General features: G+C 40.4%; 1 protein-coding gene across 1 annotated transcript in view; it reads right to left on the bottom strand.

Annotated features, from left to right (window-relative positions):
- The window catches only part of LOC144699885 (platelet endothelial cell adhesion molecule-like), a 73,712-nt gene extending 53,160 nt beyond the window's left edge, over positions 1–20,552 (bottom strand). The window contains exons 1-6 of the mRNA XM_078571233.1: positions 20,378–20,552; positions 19,888–19,917; positions 13,609–13,917; positions 11,480–11,770; positions 6,621–6,896; positions 5,239–5,535 (exon numbers count right to left, since the gene is read on the bottom strand). Coding sequence (XP_078427359.1) covers positions 5,239–5,535; positions 6,621–6,896; positions 11,480–11,770; positions 13,609–13,917; positions 19,888–19,917; positions 20,378–20,417 — 1,243 coding nt within the window. The 5' untranslated portion in view covers positions 20,418–20,552. The remainder of the gene's footprint in view (positions 1–5,238; positions 5,536–6,620; positions 6,897–11,479; positions 11,771–13,608; positions 13,918–19,887; positions 19,918–20,377) is intronic.
- Positions 20,553–20,936: the final 384 nt, after the last annotated feature.

The raw sequence follows: 20,936 nt of genomic DNA, 5'->3' as shown, positions 1-20,936 counted from the left end.
TTGCGCCTATATTCTCTTAGAAGAACAAGAGGCGATCTCATTGAAACTTACAAAATTTTGAGGGGTCTTAATAAGGTAGATGCTGAGAGATTGTTTCCACTGGTTGGGGAGTCTAAAACACAGGGGCACAGTCTGAGGATAAGGGACCAATCATTTAGGACTAAGATGAGGACAAATTACTTCACTCAAAGGGTTGTGAATCATTGGAATTCTCTACCCCAGAGGGTTGTGGATGCTCTGTAGTTGAATACACTTAAGGCTGGGATAGACAGATTTTTGGTGTCTCAGGGAATTAAGGGATATGGGGAGCGGGTGGGAACATGGAGTTGAAGCCCAAGGTCAGCCATGGTTGCATTGAATGGCGGTGCAGGCTCGATGGGCCGTGTGGATAATTCCAGCTCCTATTTATTGTGTTCTTATGAAAAAATCAAAAAAAATTGTGCACAGCTAGCTTCCACAAACAGCAATGAGATAAATGAATAGCTGATCATTTTTTGGTGGTGTTGATTATAGGATAAATGTTGGACAATACAACTCTCCTGCCCTTCTTCAATAGTTAAATAGGATTTTTAAAAATCCACCTGAGAGTTTGAAAGATGGCACCTCCAAGCTCCAACAGTGCAACACTCCTTCAGTACTGCACTGATGTATCAGCCTAGATTATGTGCTTAAGTCTCTGAAATGGGGATAGGACCCATGATATTCTGATTGAAAGGAAACAGTGGTACCAGTACACCAAGTCTGATAATTACTTGTAACACATGGTTACTGAAGATATAAATAGATCTGCTATTTTAGTTTATTGATGGAAATAAATCTTTAGTATCTTTTAGCCATTTTCCAATTTATAACATGATCATACTAAAAATGTTTGACAATTATAATATTCAGTCATATGATAACTATAGAAATTGAATCAAAGGATTGTATAGAACCAGATGATACCCTTGACACATTAAACGTGTAAGATAAATGGTGACACTGATGAAATAACACACTGAAGACATATGTGCAAAGCAACATATAAACAACAAACCATTAATACATATAAGAAACAGAGCTTCTTATTTAGCATAAAAAATAGAGCTTGTCACCCTAAATTCCGTTACTTTTATGATTTGAAGCTATATTTATAAAGCGCTATGATTAAATGCGTAACAGAAGTTACTTATTGCAAATTTCAGTGATATTGCAGCAACAACACAGAAAATCATAGTTAAAAATATTAATAGCATATTAGAATTCCAAAAAGGAATAACACCAGTTACTTGCAGTTGCTTTATGTGATGGCGTCTTGTGGAAGAAATGGTTTAAATTAAAAGGAACAGTCGAATCTTGGGATGAACCTCTTTAATGCTTTTCTTTCTGATTTCAAAATGATTTATCCTCCCTTTTACCTCACATTGTTGATTGGGCAGGGATTTTTTTTTAACAGGGAATGCCAATGATGGCTGGAAATACCATCTTATTAAAAAAAGAGTTGAGAAAAATTTCCAACTCAGTTTAATACATCGACGTACCTTTTGTATTTTTCAGTCAACGAATTATATATGTTACATGATACAGCCTTACAACGAAGGTTATTCCTGGCACATTGTAGTAATGTTTTCTATTTAAAAAAAATTCAGTGATGATTCAACTACTGATTGGTTAATTTAAAAAATACATTCCTTCTGGGACAAAATAACTACAGTGAATGCTGTGTTGTGCTAGTCTGAGATCTCTCAAAAAGCCTCTTATATCTGGCTGACGGTATAGAAGATATACCAGTTTAAATTCATATTTGAATACTTATATGCTGCTGTTTTGTACTATTTAATTGAGTAGATAAAATAGGCTGCATACTTGTGATGGGTGGTTTACATGGCTCAAAAGTGTGATGGAAACATTCCAGTTGCCTGAATTTGTGCAACCTGCAAAACACCAAGAAGTGCAATACTATCTAGAGCAAAACAGAATTGTTCAGCTCTTCATTAAACTCAATATTTACTAATTTTGTTACTGATGCACTGATGTACTACCTACAGGATGCAATGCAGCAACTTGTCAAGCTTACTTCCCAGCTGCACAACCCCCACCACTAGGAAAGATAAGAGTATTAATGTCATAAGAACACCATCACAAATTCCCCTCCAGGGTGCACATCATCTTGACTTAGATATGTACCATTATTCCTTTATCATATATCATGATTGTGGAATTATTTATTTAACACAATACTTACATTCTAGGAACTAATAACAAAAACATAAGCATTAGCAAAGCAGGATGGCAGGAATATAACTTTTTATCTTCAAATATAGAAATTAATATACATATGTGTCTCTGAGCTAAAATTGAAAACAAAACTGAACTTGAGACATAATCTTTTGACAATAACTTTACCTGAAGTTCACTACCTAAGTTCCCACAAGACTCCTATCAATCTGTCTTTCCAATGGCTTCTGAGATACATCTCTGGTACTATTTGAAGTTTAACCAGCACAAAATCAAATTATGTATAACTCATATTTCTGCCATGTTGTCAAACAGCCATAGGATTTCAAAAGACAATACGGGCTGCACTTCCCAAAAATGACAACACAATGATCCACTTAATTTAATAAATTAATAATTATGTATATGGTCAAACAGAAAAATATGCAAACACAACTATTCAAAATTTCCACAAGGTGTAGGGACGCATCCATAGCGACTAAAACAATTCATTTGCCACCAAGTAAAGAAAAAGCCCTTTGAACTCAATCAACCCTCTACAGAACAAATTTAGCAGATAAACAAGGCTCCAATTAAAATATTAACAGAATAACATCTGAAACAAGAATGGAAATGCTGAACATTCAGCAAATCAGGCAATGTCTGCAAAGAAAGGATTTAATGTTGCAGGTATAGCTCATGGGCATAGCCTAAGTGGAGTGCAAAGGATATATATGATGGGAAGAATTTCATGTCTTGACAGAACTTGTTAGATTTTCCATCCATTAGTTCAGTGGGTTCTGTAAAGACTGTCTGATTCAACCTCAATCCAGGCAGTAAAGACAGAAACCTACCCCTCTAAATGAAATGACTTTGAGATGTCAGCCTTATTTTCAGTAAACAGGAGTCCACAGCAAACCTTTGCATATAGCTTGACATCAGTTAGTTCTGGTTTGGCACTTTCACTAAAAAGATAAATTCTTTAGAAAATGATATGCCACAGCTGCAATAGAACTGCAGTTCAGAACTCAGAATTAAGAAGTTGATACAGGGAAAAGGAAGCTTTAACTGTGCTAAGTCTGATGCTGATGTGAATGCAAAGGTGAAAAGTAATTAAATTTTCTGTGACTGCTATGATTTATTGATGAATACAAATTAATTTAAAGGAAATTTATTATTCTTACATAGTACACTCATCTGGCAATGCAGTACCCATTGTTCTATCAGGAACACAGGAATTGTGAATAAATTCACAATCCAAATGCCCTGTCCTGCCATTCATTAAGGGAGTAAGTGTTGATATGAAGACATTATGGGGAAGGGAACTAAAGGTGGTAGGGAAGGATTAGTATGTCCAATACCTTTGAAAGTATGTTGAACAGTACTCTGTTTGATGAGACTTCTGTTAGCACATATATTGGTTAGAGAATTAATGAGCAGTGTGGTGTTAGAATTACAAGATTTGCAATTTAGAGTTATTAACTAAGCATTAGTAATTATGCATACGCACATGATATTCATGGACAAATCAGTAGAATACAAGACTCCTTATACATTTGAATTCCTTTGAATATTGAATTATCTTTGAAAACCAAAATAGATATTCTAACAACAGATTATAAAAAATTATGCTCACTGTGCAGTAAATGTGCAACAGTTACCTGTTAATTCATTGTGAATTCTAACAGCTTTAATTTTCTCCATGGTTGCTGATAGTAGATATCATTGTTAATGATATCAGAAATAGGGCTATTAATTTGTATTTTGCCTTAGATATGGGAATGCTTGCATGTAAATACCTGGGCTCAGAATTTCCTGGAAATGTTTGGCCTAACTGCTGCAAGATTGATTTTCTAAGGAAAATCTTACATTTGTATGTAACTGACTAGTGTTGGTCTTCCACCGAAACATTGTTACTCCTGCAGATTTCCTCGATTGTTTGTGTGGCTTCAGAGATTTGTCCACAGAAATTCTCTGTTGTTTATTTGAGTTGTTCCATAGAAACTGGCATACATTTCAGCATTATTTCTGTGCAAGTACAATCCAGGAAATTCTAATCCATAAATATTTACCAAATAGACATTTCTCAGTGGCCTCTGCTTTGCACTGACAAGCCAATTTCCTCCTTTACAACAACATTTTCTTTTGAGTGAATGTCAGGGAATCTTTTTCAAGCATTGCACCATCGCTTCAGCTGTCCCCATGTAAACACTACTCTAGGACAAATAAAGATCTAATTAGAGAGGACAGGGAACACTGTCATTGTCCCACCTCATCTCAGATGCCAGTGACATTGGAGCAGAGAAAGAAAACCTATTTTATGGTGAATGTTGCTCCCTTTCTGGACTTTGTTGAGGTCTTCCTCCTTCCCCAAAATGTTTTGGAAGAGGGAGAAAATATTGCTATTACTCTCTACTGCCCATTAGTAATATATAGTTACTGTCAACAGTAACACTGTTGTTCTATTGTCAGCTCACAACTAAGAGTTGAAAAGGGTGCTGATTGGCTGGCAAGGTAACCCTGATTGGCTGAGGTGTTGTCATGGAGAAAGCAATGGGGAACTATAGGCTTCCCAAGCTCCCGGGTGATTCAAAAAAGGTGCAAGGCTTGAACGTATTCCTTTTGCTTTCAAAGAACAGATCCCTGCATATGTCCATGTGTTGTTTTTAGCAAGAGTAAATGAACCATGTTACAAGCTCGACTGATTATCTTAAGTTGGTTGTTAGTGCAGCTATTAGCTACTCTAGTTTCCTGTTACTTTCTTGATGGCAACACCTCAGCCAATCAGAGTCGACTTGCCAACCAATCAGCACCCTTTTCTCCTTTAGTACAAATAAGTTGTGATTGTTTGAAATTTGGCATTCTTGCATTTGTCCTGATGAGTGCAAGATGAAAAGCTTCAGCAACATGTCTCTCTTTTCAGCAACATTCAAGTTCCATACTACCATGCAATTGTTTAATTAGCAGTTAACTGTGCCAAGATTTTTTGTACATTTTCATTCAGAATAATTTATTGGGACAAAACAGATACATTGACCTTACCTTTTACGGTTATGGTAATACATTGACTCTTTTTTGTTCGAGGTTTTTGATTTGCAGTATTTGATGCCTCACAGGAATACTTTCCATTGTTTTCATTGTTAACTGAGATAATACGATGGACTGCTGTAGTAGCATTTAACGTTATTTGATGTAAAGGCGTTTCTGATGTAGCTTTGTAAAACTTGTAAGTTATTGGATAAGATCCCTTCAACACAGCACACGAAAGATTCAAAATACCACCTTCCACCACATTATCACCAGTGGGTGTTGGTATTAAAGTTGGTGTGGAAACTGGTACTGTTATGAAAGAAAAACAAATTCCATCAGACAAGTATCTCATTGTCTAGTACTATAAGGGCCAGCTTCCTGGCCCAAGGTAGCATGACCAATGCAAAGTTAGGCCAGTCTATGTGCATAATTATTCATAGCTGCTTGTGCAGCTTTGGCTGTGGAAGAAGCTAACCTAATAGGCAAAATCACACATTAGCTGCAATTTAAAGGAATGCAGCCACTTAAAGGTAAGTGGCTAAACTGGAGTCAAAAATTTCTTAACTTGTGAGGAATTTTTGAGCAGCTGAGAAGCCGGTCCTTGGGGCCACTGCAAACCTTTCAGTCTGTGGAGGCCTTGGCACAAGTCCCAACTCCTTGTTTCTTCAGACTCCTAATTGCTGGATGAATAGGAAACTGAGACTGGCAGTTGGAAATGCCCTTCCCACTTTATACTAGGTTGTACGAGGAATTGGTACAAAATCTAGCCATTTCACATTGTGACGGGCCTCTGGGCCCTTCTTCCTCTTCACTGTGCTTGTAGATTGAACATTCCACTGTTGCTGGGAAGAGGAAAGTCTGCCCTGTGTCCTGCTGTACCTACTTACTCCAGCTTTTGTTCCCATTATAAATCTTATTTAGAGGTTGTCAGTAACAACAAGACACACTGAGAGGCTCAAGAGCTCTAATTCCTATAGCAAAATAGGAAGTGATGTTTAGGAATATTTTGGGCATGCAGGAAAATAAAGAGAGGGAATTTCCTTGGGTCTTCTCCTACACTGCTGTAATTTTGGTAGGAATCCAGAGACCAGGAGAAGTCTCAAGTAAACTCCAAGGGCCAAATGGCCTAACTCCTGCTTCTAAGAAATTGGTGCATGGGTACAGAGGTAGCAGCACAAGGAGGAAGGTAGGAATGGGATTCTTAGGCCGGGATTCTAGGTTTTCCCTCCCAACTTTCCTTCTAAGTCCTATGTTCCTAAACATACACCATTGTCAGCAAACCTAGCTCCACTACCAGCTTTGATTCCTGACATCAACAACATTGCTCAGTTTATAGCCAACAAGAGTCTTTTTTGGGCTGTGTATTTTCCAAATCAAGTCAATATAAGTCTTACCTGTCACATTCACTTGTCTTACTGTAATTTTCAAAACATCCTTCCACTGTGCCATGCACTTGTATTCTCCTGCATCATCTGCAGTTGCTGTTTTAGAAAATACTGTGGTAGCATTATATTTTATGTGTATTGCAGTTGTATCCTTCACAATGGTTAATTTAGGTCGTATACCATGAAACAAAGGTATAAAATTAACCTTGCATTTAATGGTGAGAATATCTCCTTCAAATATTGCATCTGACGGTTCAATTTCAAAAACAGGATCTGAAAATGGATCTGAAATATAAGTTAGATGCAGTGAGTAAACAATGGGTAAAGGTGCTTGATGTCATTCCAAAATTAACTTCTTTACTGAGGATTTTAATGTATTGCTTTGCTGCTAGTTCATTCTATTCTACTTCCTGGCCAATAGCTGGAGTGCCTTTCTCTTAGTGCTTGCCAGCTGAGGAGAGCTGTTGATTTTCCTTTTCCTGTAGAAATCTGGAAACCCCAAGGCCCTGAAAATCAATTGGTGCCCTGCCAGCTTATGGGGTGAATGAGAGACCACCTAATTTGGAAAGGATCATCACTTTCTGTGGCTACTGGCACTATATAGTTGAAAAATCTAATGCATGGCTGCCTTTTGGGGGAGGAGGGTAGCTGAATGGGAAAAATGACCAGGCACTGTCCACAGACCTCATGTGGTGTTCCCTATGCCCGCTTTGTAAGGGAGATGAGCTCCATTCAATTTTACCAAAAAAAAGTCTGTCCAGTCTTGCCACCCTGGTCGTGTGCCACCATGGTGGGGCTCACTGCTGCCTATCTGTAGGCCAATACACCTCATCTAACTCAGCATACCAACCATCAGTGCTTAGCCAAGATTCTGACAGAGCTAGGGAAGTGGGAAGTCCCAGTGCAGGGTGTCTTCCCATCTGGGACAAACCCCACTCCAATATTATTTTCCTTATAATGGGAGGGCTGAAGTTTTGCCCCTTATGAGACTGCCTTGATAATCCTAGAAATTTTGGAGAGCTAGCATGATTGAGTGTCTGCAGGCTTCTAATGGACTCCATTTGATTATAGCAAGAATATGGTGGAAAATCCCAGAGCAATTTTGGAGCCTTAGCCTCTGCTCAACACTTCTGTCTGACCATCAGGCTGAAATTGAATTGTGCATATGCATAATCTGATATCAATGCTGCATTCTAATGATCTGTCACACAACATGCTGAAACTGCAATGTATTGTGCTGTTAGATGTTTAATAACTTTCAAGTTTAAATGCCTTTCTTTAAAGCAAAGTTGAAATTTCTTATCACTGTGTGTAGGTGGCTAGGTAGTACTAACCTGTATTGTTACTTGAAAACCTGTGAGAGAGTGGTGGTAACATGTTAGCTGGGAGGAAATTGGTGCATGGGTATAGGGATACCAGCACAAGGAGGAAGGTAGGAATAGGATTCTTAGTCTGGGATTTCAGGTTTTCCCTCCCAACTTTCCCCCATATTCACTAGAATGATGCCCAAATGGAGGACAACCAGGCATCGTTGGCAGTAGGAGGATCTATGAGGACTGGCAGCAAAGACCTTAAAAGTAATTAAATGCCTGAATCTAGGTGCAAGATCGTGTCTGCAGCATGTTAGGGCCACGTTAATGATCTGAACCCACAAATTCAGGTCTTCAATATCTGAATGCATGTATAAGGGCAGTAGCAGCAGCAACAGCAACAACTTACTTAGCAACTTAAACTCTCAACGCGGTTCACAAAGGCTCAATCCAAAATAATGAGGTGACCAAAAGTGATCGGTTTTAAGGAGGGTCTTAAAGAAGGAGGACGACGACTCTAGGTAACTGAAGGCATGGCCATTACTGGCGGGGTGAAGGGAGAAATACATAAAATGCCAGAATCGGAGTGAGGGGGAGTTTGGGATGAAGGGGCAGGGAATTGTAAGGTTGAAGAATTTACAGAGATGGAAAGGAGTGAGGCCTTAGAGGCATTCAAAAATAAGGATGAGAATTTTAATTTATGGATGTTGGGGAACCGAAAGTCAAAGTAGGTCAACAAGTCCAGGGTGATGGATTGTGTGATAGAGATTTAGCTGAGCTGAAGCTTACTGAGAATGTGAGGCCAGCCAAAAAAGAGCATTGGAATAGTTGAGGCTAGAGGTGACACAAACATGCATCAGGGTTTAAGTAGCAGATGGGTTGAGGAAGAGGAAGAAACAAGATGAAAGTAGGTGGTCTTTATTATAGAGTGGCTATGAGGAGGAAAACTTAGTTTGGGATCAAAAAGGACACTGAGGTTGTGTCTTAGAGGGATGTAATTAGTGGGTAGAGTGTGAAGTTTGTACTGGGGGCTGAGGAGCTATTTAGGACGGGATATTTTTATTAATTCATGGGACGCACATACGAACAAACGAATTAGGAGCAGGATAGGCCATTTGGCCCTTTGAGCCTGCTCTGTCATTCAATGAGTTCATGGCTAATCTGATTGTGGCCTCAACTCCACATTCCACCTAGTTCCGATAACGTTTGGCTTCCTTGTCAGTCAAGAATCTATCAACCTCTGCCTGAAAAATATTCATTGACCCTGCCTTCACTGCTCTCTGGGGAAGAGATTTCCAAAGATTCATGACCCTCTGAGAGAAAACATTTCTTCTCATCTCTGTCCTAAATGGGAGCCCCCTTATTTTTAATCTGTGTCCCCTAGTTCTAGTCTTTCCCACAAGGGGAAACATCCATTCAGCATCCACCCTGTTAAGACCACTAAGGATCTTATAATGTTTTGATAGGGTCACCTCTCAATCTTCTAAGCTCCAATGGATACAGACCCAGCCTGTGCATCCTTTCCTTGTAAGATAAGCCCCACCACCCAATCCCAGGTATCAGTCGAGTGAGCCTTCTCTGAACTGTTTCTAATGCATTTATATGCTTTCATAAATAAGGAGACCAAAACTGTACACAGTAGTCTAGCACTCTACCAAGCCTCCTAAGACAGCACCTTCCAAACCCACTACCGCTATCACCTAGAAAGACGAGGGCAGCAGACACATGGGAACACCACCACCTGAAGTTCCCCTCCAAGCCACTGACTTGGGAAATATATCGCCATTCCTTCACTGTCACTGGGTCAAAATCCTGGAACTCGTTTCCTAACAGCACCGTGGGTGTACCTACACCGCATGGACTGCAGCGGTTCAAGAAGGCAGCTCACCGTCACCTTCTCAAGGGCAATTAAGGATGGGCAATAAATGCTGGCCTAGCCAGTGACGCCCACATCCCATGAATGAATAAAAGAAATGTGGTCTCACACCAACACCCTGTACAACATCCCCACTTTTATATTCCATTCCCCTTGCAATAAATGACAAATTACATTTGCTCCCTAATCACTTGCTGTACCTGCCTACTAACTTTTCCTGATTCATGTAGCAGGACACCCAGATCCCTCTTTGCCTCAGAGTTCTGCAATCTGTCTCCATTTAAGTAATATGCTGCTTTTCTATTCTTCCTGCCAAAGTGGACACATTCATATTTTCCCACTTTATACTCCATCTGCTAAATTTTTTCCCACTCACTCAACCTATGTCCCTTTGTGGCCTCCTTGTATGCTCGTCACAACTTACTTTCCGACCTATCTTTGTGTCATCAGCAAATTTAGCAACCATACATTTGTTCCCTTCATCCAAATCATTGATATAAATTGTAAATAGTTGAGGTCCCAGCACTGATCCCTGTGGCACTCCACTTGTCACAACTTGCTAACATGAAAATAACGTAGGCGTCGCTGATAAGGTCAGCATTTATTGCCCATCCCTGAAGGGATGGTGGTGGTGAGTTGCCTTTTTGAATTGCTGGAGTCCAACTGGTGTAGGTACACAGATAGTGCTGTTATAGAGTGAGTTCCAGGATTTTGAGCCAGTGACAGTAAAGGAATGGCAATATAGTTCCAAGTCAAGATGGTGTGTTTCTTGGAGGGAAATTTGCAGGTGGTGGAGTCCCCATGTACCTGCTACCCTTTTGTCTTCTAGGTGGGTTTGGAAGGTGATATTGAAGGAACCTTAGCGAATTGCTGCAGTGCATCTTGTGCATTGGTGTTGGAGGGGACGAATGTTTAATGTGGCGAATGAGTGCTAATTAAGTGGATTGCTTTGTTCTGGATGGGGTCAAGGTTCCTGAGTGTTATGGGAGCTGCACTTATCCATCACACTTCTGACTTGTGCCTTATAGATGAAGGACAGGCTCTGGCGAGTCAGGAGGTGAGTCACTCGTCGCAGAATTCCCTGTCTCTGACCTGCTCTTGTAGGCACAGCATTTATATGACTGGTCCAGTTCAGGTTCTGATTAATGGTAACTCTCAAGATGTTGATAGTTTGGGATAAGAAATGGTAATGCCGTTAAATGTCAAGGGGAGATGGTTAGATCCTCTCTTGTTGGAGATGGTCATTGTCTGGTATTTTCATGGCATGAATGTTACTCGTCACTTATCAGCCCAAACCTCAATGTTGCCCAGGTTTTGCTACATGCATGCATGATTGCTTCTTTATCTGAGGAGTTGTGAATGATACTGAATACTGTAAAATCACTAGTTAACATCCCCACTCACCACATCGCCATTCTTTAAAGACTCCATCAGTTTCCTGTAAGAATTACAGCAGGAAGAACACCTGCAGAATTTTAGCGCCATAATATTTAAATACATTAGAGTATATGGTTATGCTGAGTTTCTACTCTTTGGGCGTTTGCCTAGTTTCCCCTGGAGTTACAGTCAGAGGTTGGGAGAACCCCCCGTGGAATTTTGGGCTTTGTAGTACATAGAATTACAAGAATAGAAGTCACAATGTTTTTAACTCTTCAGGTATTTCATGATGCGAGTTAACTTACCTTGTACAATAATTTGTACTATTTCACTGTGCTTTGATTCACTCAGGGGGCCACTCCCTTGGACAGCACAGCCAAAGGTTTTCTCTGCAGCTGCGTTCACTTTCAGTTGATACATTGAAAAATTGTTATTGCTTTTTATGTCATGGATGCGGTATGATTTTTGTCCATCTTTATATTTGTAGAATACGAATGTAAGAGGAGGAATTTCTTCAGATGTACAGCGCAGCTCAGTTGAATCTCCCACTGTCACATTTATCGGATGTATGGTGAGTACAGGCGCCTGTAAGTTTCCTAAGGTGTACAAACAGGAAATTATGACATTTTCTGTCATGTGACATCATTTTCAGTTAATCCAGATTTTGCTTATGGTCCATATTCTGCACATCTAAAGACCATTTTATCTTTTCTATTACGTGGTATTGTATAGTATTTGCAGTATTTACAGGCCATTCAGCCTAATTGATCCATTCTAGCATTTATGCTCCTCACAAGCCTCCTCCACCCTTCTTCATCTAACTCCCAAAACATATTCTATTCCTTTCTCTACTTTTCAATTCAATTCATCTAGAAATGAACCGCTGTGCTTTGTTTTTTTTTCGTATTCATTCATGGGAAGTGGGTGTTGCTGGCAAGCCCTGCATTTTTTTGCCTATGCTAATTGCCTTTGGATAAATAGTGTTGAGCCACCTTCATGAAGGCAACTAAGTGGCTTCCTAGTGCATTTGAGAGGGCACTTAAGGGCCGATCACATTGCTGTGGGTTTTGAGTCATATGTAGGCCAGACCAGATAAAGATAGCAGATTTCATAGAATCATTACAGTGCTGAAGAAGGCCCATTTGGCCCATCATGTCCATGCTGGCTCTGCTAAGGAAAAATTCATGTACTGCCTCTCCTCCACCCTCTCCTTACATCCCTGCACATTCCTCCTTCCCTAAAGGACATTAGTGAGCAACAATCTGGTATTTTCATGGTCACCATGACTGATACTGGCTTTTTATTCCATATTTATTTAATTCATTGAATTTAAATGGAATTACACTTATTCTCCTTTACATATTGACGAGGGTCATGTTATCTTAAATTTGTATAAAATGAAAATACTGATTCCTGAGCTCTTCAAATCATGAGGCATCTAGTCAGAGCAGATAGGGAGAAACTGTTCTCAATGGCAGAAAGGTCAAGAATCAGAGGGCACAGATTTAAAGCAATGGACAAAAGAACCTAAAGCGACATGAGGAAAAAATGTTCACGCGGTGAGAAGTCACAATCTGGAATGCACTGCCTGAAACAGTGATGGAAGCAGATTTAAACGTGGCTTTCAAAAGGGAATTGAATGGGCACCTGAAGGGAAACACTCTGTGGAGTTACAGGGAAACCCAGGGGAGTAGGACTAGCTAAATTGTTCCTGCAGAGAACTAGCATGGACTCGACAGGCTGAATGGCCCCCTTCTGTACTCTAACCTTTCTTTGTTTCTGAAGGGATGATGTTCACTGCATGTATAAAAATCCTGTTTATGACTGCTTTGTGATTTAATTTGATATAGTGCAGAGAAGAGTTCTCCCATCCCTCATATCTCACATATTTACAACAATAATATCTACAACAGTAACAATCCAAAATACTCATTGGGAACACCTCAGTTGGAATCATGTTACTGGTCACAGAGGTGTAAGCTGTGCCTCAGTGTTATTGCTGTTGCCTCTGGGACAGAGGTTGGTGGGTTCAAGCCCCATTCCAGCATCTTGCACACGCAATCTAGCTGGAGCCAGTGAAACACTGAGGGAGTGCTGCGCTTTTGGATGAGAAGTTAAACATAGATCCTTTCTGTGTTCTCGAGTGGATATAAAAAATTTCCCATGACACAGTCAAAGAAGAACTGTGGAGATCTCCCTGGTGCTGTACCCATCAACCAACAGCTAGAACGGATATTCATCATTGTCACATTACTGTTTGTGGGATTTAGCTGTGTAATAGTTGGCAGTTTTGCTTTCGATATTACAACGGCGTCTATACTTCAAAAAGTACTCCAAAAACAAGTGTTTTGGGAAGTGCTGAGGTCATGAAAAGAAGCTAAGTTCTTTCTTCATATTCTATGTTATCTGTTATACATTCCATATTTCACAATACCTTGCACTGTTAGAAATATGGATTCACTTTCTTTCCTTTCACCTCCTGCTTCCATGACACAACGATAGTATCCGGAATGTGATGCCCGAGCCGATTGTATTATATACTGGGAATCTTTCCCATCAGATGTAACATTTTGCAGCAGAATATCTTTGCTTTGTCCCTTATAAAATAAGTACAAAACCTGAGATGTTTGACCAGCAAGTGTCACAATGTTTCCAGAGCAAATCAGGGTAATTTTGCTTCCCTCTTTAATATTTCTTTCATCTTTAGCATCATGATGTATTTTTACACTGTTTATAGACACGCCTATAAGAGAATAGAAACAGATTAAATTCAATTTCTGCAATACTTTTTCCCCGTTGTACCTGCACAGAAACCATCATTAGAGTACATCATTTGTGTTTATTTCTGGTTATGTAGTTTAGAATAAGTCTGCCAAAAGATTTGGACATTGCTGAAATAATCAAACCCCTAAATAGGCTTACAAATGCAAAATACTGCAGATGCTGAAAATCTGAAACAAGAAGCAAAAATGCTCGAAAAACTCAACAGGTTCGGCTGGAGAGAGAAACAGAGTTAACGCATCAGGTTAGTGACCTTCTATCAGAACTGAAAATTTAAATGTAACAGGTTTTCAGCAAGTACAGAGGTGGGAGAAGGGGTGGGTGGTGGTGAGGGGTATAAAAGGCAAGGTTTGTGATAGGGCAGAAGGCAGGAATGTTTAAATGACTGAAGGGATATGGTGCCATGCAAAAGGAAATGATAATGGGACACAAAGAAACAAAAGATGAGTCTACAGTGGTGTAAATGGGAATAGTAGAATCATCACCAACAATTGTTAGCTGAAAATCAGAAGGCAGAGGCTATGATCTGAAATTGTTGAACTCACTGTTAAGACAATAGGTTGTAAGGTGCCTAATTAAAAGGTGAGGTTCTCTTCGTTAAGCTTACATTGAACTTTGTTGAAAAAGTGTATGATTCCAAGGTCAGAGGGAGAGCAGAGAATTAAAATGACAGGCGACTGGAAGCTCAGAGTCACACTTGTAGATTGAATGGAAGTGTTCAGCAAAGCAGTTACTGAATCTGCATTTGAGGAGTGGACTAGGGTGTCGTGGAAAAAGCAATTCCTTCAGAACGGTGAAAGGGAAGGGGAATGGAAGAAGTGTTTGGAGGTGGCATCACGCTGAAGATGGCAGAGGCTAATCCTTTGAATATGAAAATAAAAGTAAAATACTGTGGATGCTGGAAATCTGAAAAAAAAACAAAGTGCTGGAAATACTCAGCAGGTCTTGCAGCATCTGTGAAGACAGAAACAGAGTTAACATTGAGTCAAATATGACTCCTCATTAGATTTGAAGGAAGATGGAAATGTGATGGGTTTTATGCTGTTGAAAGAGGGGAATCGGCAGGAAGAACAAAAGGGAAGGTGTAGGATATGAGGCGGGAGAGATTAAATGACATAAGGACCCTGACAATATTCTGGCAATAGTACTGAAGACTTGTGCTCCAGAGCTTGCTGCGCCCCTACCAAGCTCTTCCAGTACAGCTACAACACTGGCATCCACCTGGAAATATGGAAAATTGCCCAGATATGTCCTGTACACAAAAAATGGGACAAATCCAACCCGGCCAATTACCACCCATCAGTATACTCTCGATCATTAGTAAAAGTAATGGAAGGGGTCATAACAGTGCTATCAGGCGGCACTTGCTTAGCAATAACCTGCTCACTTTGGGTTCTTCCAGGGCCACTCAGGTTCTGACCTCATTACAGACTTAGATCAAACATGGACAAAAGAGCTGAACTCCAGAAGTGAGGTGAGAGGGACTGTCCTTAACACCAAGGTAGCATTCGATCATGTGTGGCATCAAGGCGCCCTAGCAAAACAGGAGTCAATGGGAATCAGGGGGAAAACTCTCTGCTGGTTGGAGTCATACCTAGCACAAAGAAAGATGGTTGTGGTTGTTGGAGGTCAGTCATTTCAGCTCCAGGACATCACTGCAGGAGTTCCTCAGGGTAGTGTCCTAGGCCCAACCATCTTCAGCTGCTTCATCAATGACCTTCCTTCCATCATAAGGTCAGAAGTGGGGATGTTTGCTGATGATTGCACAGTGTTCAGCACCATTCGTAACTCCTCAGATACTGAAGCAATCCATGTCCAAATGCAGCAAGACCTGGATAATATCCAGGCTTCTGCTGACAAGTGGCAAGTAACATTCATGTCTCACAAGTGCCAGGCAATGACCATCACCAAGATAGAATCTAACTATCGCCTCTTGACATTCAATAGCATTACCATTGCTGAATCCTCCATTATCAACATCCTGGGGATTATCATTGACCAGAAACTGAACTGGACTAGCCATATAAATACTGTGGCTACAAGAACAGGTCAGAGGCTAGGAATCCTATGGCAAGTAACTCATCTCTAGACTCCCCAAAGCCTGTACACCATCTACAAGGCACAAGTCAGGAGTGTGATGGAACGCTCTCCACCTGCCTGGATGAGTGCAGCTCCTACAACACTCAGGAAACTTGACACCATCCAGGTCAAAGTAGCCTGCTTGATTGGTACCCCTTCCACAAACATTCAATCCCTCCATCACAGACGAACAGTGGCAGCAGTGTGTACCATCCACAAGATGCACTGCAGAAACTCACCAGAACTCCTTAGGCAGCACCTGCCAAACACACTACCGCTACCATATAGAAGGACAAGGGCAGCAGATACATGGGAACACCACCACCTGGAAGTTCCCTTCTAAGCCACTCACCATCTTGACTTAGAAATATATCGCCGTTCCTTCACTGTTGCTGGTTCAAAAACCTGGAGCTCCCTTCCTAACAGCACTGTGGGTGTACCTACACCAAATGGACTGCAGCGTTTCAAGAAGTCAGCTCATCATCACCTTCTCAAGGGCAACTAGGGATGGGCAATAAATGCTGGCCCAGCCAGCGATGCCCACACTCAGTAAATAAAAAAACCACATACGTCATGGAACAAAAGGTAAAGGGCGTGGTATTGGGTGTAAAGAAACAAAGCATTTGTCCAGAGTGAGTGTGAATGGCAGAATAATGACAGGTTTGTTTGAAAGCAAAAACATGAAAAGCAAGATTCAAACCAGCATATGGCAAAAATAAGAATCAGCATGGAGGACAGAGTTCATAGTCTGAAATTGTTGAACTCAGTGTTGAGTCCAGAAGCTGTAAAGTGCGCAACTGGAAGATGTGGTGCTGCCCTTTGAACTTGCATTGAGCTTTACTGAAACATTGCAGTAGGCCAAGGATAGAAATATGAGTGTGAGAACAAGATCATGAATTAAAATGGCAAGCAACCAGATGCTGAGTCATGCTTGTCAAACTGAGTGGAGGTGTTCCACAAAGCGATCACCCAAGCTGCATTTGGTCTCTTCGGTGTAAAGGAAACTGCATTTTGAGCAATGAATACAGTATACTAACTTTAAAGAAGTACAAGTACATTGCTGCTTCACCTTGAAGGAGTGTTTGGGCCATGGACAGTGAGGAGGGGGGAGATAAAAGGGCAGGCATTACACCTCTTGTGATTGCATGAAAAGGGGGTGAGGTGTTGGGACTGTTAAGGAGTGCTGATGTGAAGTGTCAGAGATGGTCCACGTGTCGGTTAGGGAAAATTAGAAATTGGAAGCAAAATTGATGAAATTTTCCAGTTCAGGGCGAAAGCAGGAGGCAGCACCAGTCATCAATGTACCAGAAAAAAAGGTGAGGGTGGGGACCCTTGTGGAACTAGAACAAAGCATGTTCCACACATTCTATGTAAAGGCAGGCATATCTAGAAATCATGAAGATTCCCAGAGTGACACATTTTATTTGAAGGAAATGAGTGAAGTCAAAGGACTCAAAGTTTAAACTAGGAACAAATTCAGTCAGGTGGAGGAAGTGGAGGGCCCCTCAGGTTTACCTTGTGGGGGATGAAGGTGGTGGTGTCCATGGTGAAAAGGAAATGGTTAGGAAGAGAAATGTGGAAACTGTTAAAGTGGAGGAGGGCACCAGAACGCTCATGGATTTAGGCAGGAAAAGGCTGGATAAGGGGGGAAAATAGAGCCGAGATAGGAAGAAGTTAGTTTGGTGGGATAAGCACAGGCTGAAACAAAGGTTTACCAGTGCAGCACTGTTTGTGCATCTTGGAAATGAGTTAGAAGTGGGGCTGTACAGGATTTGGGTTTGTGAGGTTGGAGGCTGTGGTGGGGTGAGATGAGGTCAGTGATGGTCTGAAAAATGTTAGCTAGATAGATATTCGATAGTGAAGCTGTGGTTTGGGGGAAGTAGGACAAGGTATCGGAAAGTTGGCATTCAGCCTTTGTAAAGCAAAGGTCTGCTCAGCAAAAAACACAGTGCTGCCCTTGCCAGCAGATTTAATGACAATGTCCAAGTCAGGCCTGAGAGAACAGATTGCTGCAAGATCAGAAATAGGTAGGTGAGTGAGGAGAGGTGAAAAATCAGAACACAACATAAGGAAGTCAAGCTGATGAAAGGGAAATCTGATGATTATGCCAGAAGATTCTCCACACAGAGGACTGAATTTTTACGCAGAAGGAGAGCTTCTCATGAATGTGCTATTTAGAACCTGCTCCCATATCCTCCGCCCCCCCAAAAATGGCATGGGCCGGGTTAGGGGGGCTGGGCTTCTGCCTGCAGTTCTGCACAGATGGAGAGTGAAAATGCCGGCAGAAACCTGAATCTGGAAGTCCCATCCCCAAACTAGGCCCCTACCATTTTCATGGGGTGGGGGGGAGAAAGGGGAATGGGGGCACATTCATGGTTCCCGGAGGCAGCTGCTTGTACAAATCAGCAGCTGCCTCCACTTGCGAGGTAGGTGTCGGAAACCCGAAGTGTGTGGATTAGACCTGGTAGGAGCAGTTCTGAACGTTGTGGATTTGTTTGGATTGCCAGGTACCTTTTTGGAGAGGTAAGGTACCTGATCACCTTTAGGAGAGACAAGACATCCTTTGGGACAGGTCAGGTGCTCTTTGGAATTGTTAAAAGTAGATATAATTGTGAGTAAAAAGTGTATAAATTTATTGGAACTGCCAAAGCTGTCAAAGAATTGACCAAGCTGTTAAAGAACTGTTAAAATTAATGGGAACTGTCAAAGTTGTCAAGGGATTTAACTCTGCTGGGCTTTAAATTTTAAAAAGTGTCGAGTTTAAAGAGAAATCAGTGCTTGATATTTCACTGCCTGTTGACATAAACCAGAGAGCTATCATTATAGGATTTGTGCTGCCTGACTGATTTTACAAACTGACATTATCACAGTGGGGTGCCTGTTAAATTGGCAGTTTGATTGACAGCTCCAAGTAGTTACAGAATAGAAACATTTGTTTTCATAAGAAATTTGTTGAAGGAATTTCAATGCATTGAGCTTTTTTATCAATAAGAATTTTTTTTAAAAATAGTGGTGTCTTCAATAGGCACATTAATTTTGTCAGCATTGTCAACAATGAGGTTTGCTCATTGTGGATATTAGGTGAGTTGGCATGGATGGGGTAAGGGCAAATGATGGTGGGTGGGGGGCACAGGTTGACACTAAGTTGGCATTGGGGCTATAAATGCCCATGGGGGTGAGTGGGTCATAGGTTGGCATAGGGAGTGTGAGCTATATGGACTTTCTGAATTGATGTGAAAATATATAATTAATTGACACCTGCTTCAATTTATCAGTTTCAATTCATCTGACAATATATTTATGATTACAATTTGTAGAGAGTTTCCACGCACTTAATTTCTTGTTGATGAAAACCACAAAAATGATAAAGTATCTATGGTGAAGCATTTTAGTGAGCTGTCGGCTGTCTCCCCACAAAAATATATGCCATCAGATTAAACAAATATTATAATTCTCAAACACATTAAAATTTTCACAGCTCTGTTTGGACACAATGGGGTAGATTTTGACCTTGTGCAACAGTGTAAAATGGGAGATTGAGACACAGCGACTGGCTTTACATCTCTCCCATTTTTATTTTCATTGACTTACTGTCAAAGTCATGATCTACCCCATCATTTTAAACTCATTTTTGTACCTAATAGACCATAGTAACATTCACAGAACATTGAGGGGTCCATTGGAACCCTTCACATACCAATGGCACTGATAGACTAATGGGTTTTACAGCTCACTTGTTGATTCAGACCCATACAGAAATTGCTGGAGTTAAACATTTGTTATCACATGCTTTTTGCCTTGCTCATAAAATAGAGATCAGAACATTCAAGGATTAACGTTTAACATTTCTTACCTTTCTGTGTCTCTGTTTTATTCACTTCAACTATAATGAAAACAAAAGTTTAGATATTTTATATTGCGTTTATTTGTTAAAAAATTCAAAACTACAATAATTAATCATGCCATACATTTTTTAAAAAAGATCTGGTTTAACAATTATTTGTTGATACAAGAAGACCAAGGATTTGAGTTAGATTCTCTGCTACAGACACAGTTCACCGAAGAATTTTCCAGATTGCATGGGGTTTACCTATTGCATGTGACATAATTAATACCAACCTTTAAATAAATCTAAGAAATCTGTATAATTATATGGTGCTTTGTTGTGTCTGACAAGTATTCTTTTACTTTTGTAGCAGAAAGGGAAGATTTCCTCTGTACCCCCAAGTGTTAAGAAATTGTTAAGAAAGTTTAGAATTTTGTTGCGCATTGTGCACAGAGGAAACCTTCTGATCTTCTCCCCATGATTACTTTGCCGAAATAATAAAATAAACCTTACTTACTTAGTAGTAAAGTTATAAGCGGAAAAGTGACTTTCAACATCTTTGTTGCAATCCTTTGATCAAATAAATGTTTTTCCTGTAAGAACAGCACCAAGCAATTGACGATGTACTGGATGTGGGACTGGTTTGATGCGCTGCTAAAGAAGTAAATGAGATTGCTTTAAAAGAAAAGGGAACAAAGAACCGTATTTCTCAGAGTGAAGGCAGACCCTGGTTAAAAGAGGAAGCAAGTTTGCATAAAGTTTTGCACAGTTTTCAGCCAAGCTCTCAAGTTTAGATGGCGTAGGAGGATAAGATTTGTTGTCACATTTTTTTTTACATTGTACATAAAATCAGCTTTATAGGGAGAGGTCAGGATATTTACAAATATTCTTTACCTTGTCTGTGGTTGTTTTACTGACTTTGACTGAAGTAATGAAAATGCAATCTTTAGACATTCAGTTTTGCAGAGGCTAGTATTAAAACAGTATTGTTGTCTTGTAGGGGTGAGCTCAAAGCTCAACTATCTATGCACAATAAGGTGGGAAACCAAACAGCAAATGGAGCCCACCGTATACTC

The sequence above is a fragment of the Cetorhinus maximus genome, chromosome 24 (assembly GCF_964194155.1).
Source record: "Cetorhinus maximus chromosome 24, sCetMax3.hap1.1, whole genome shotgun sequence".
Taxonomy (NCBI): Eukaryota; Metazoa; Chordata; class Chondrichthyes; order Lamniformes; family Cetorhinidae; genus Cetorhinus; species Cetorhinus maximus.
Note: the sequence above shows the minus strand (reverse complement) of the source record. Positions and strands in the feature narration are given on the sequence as shown.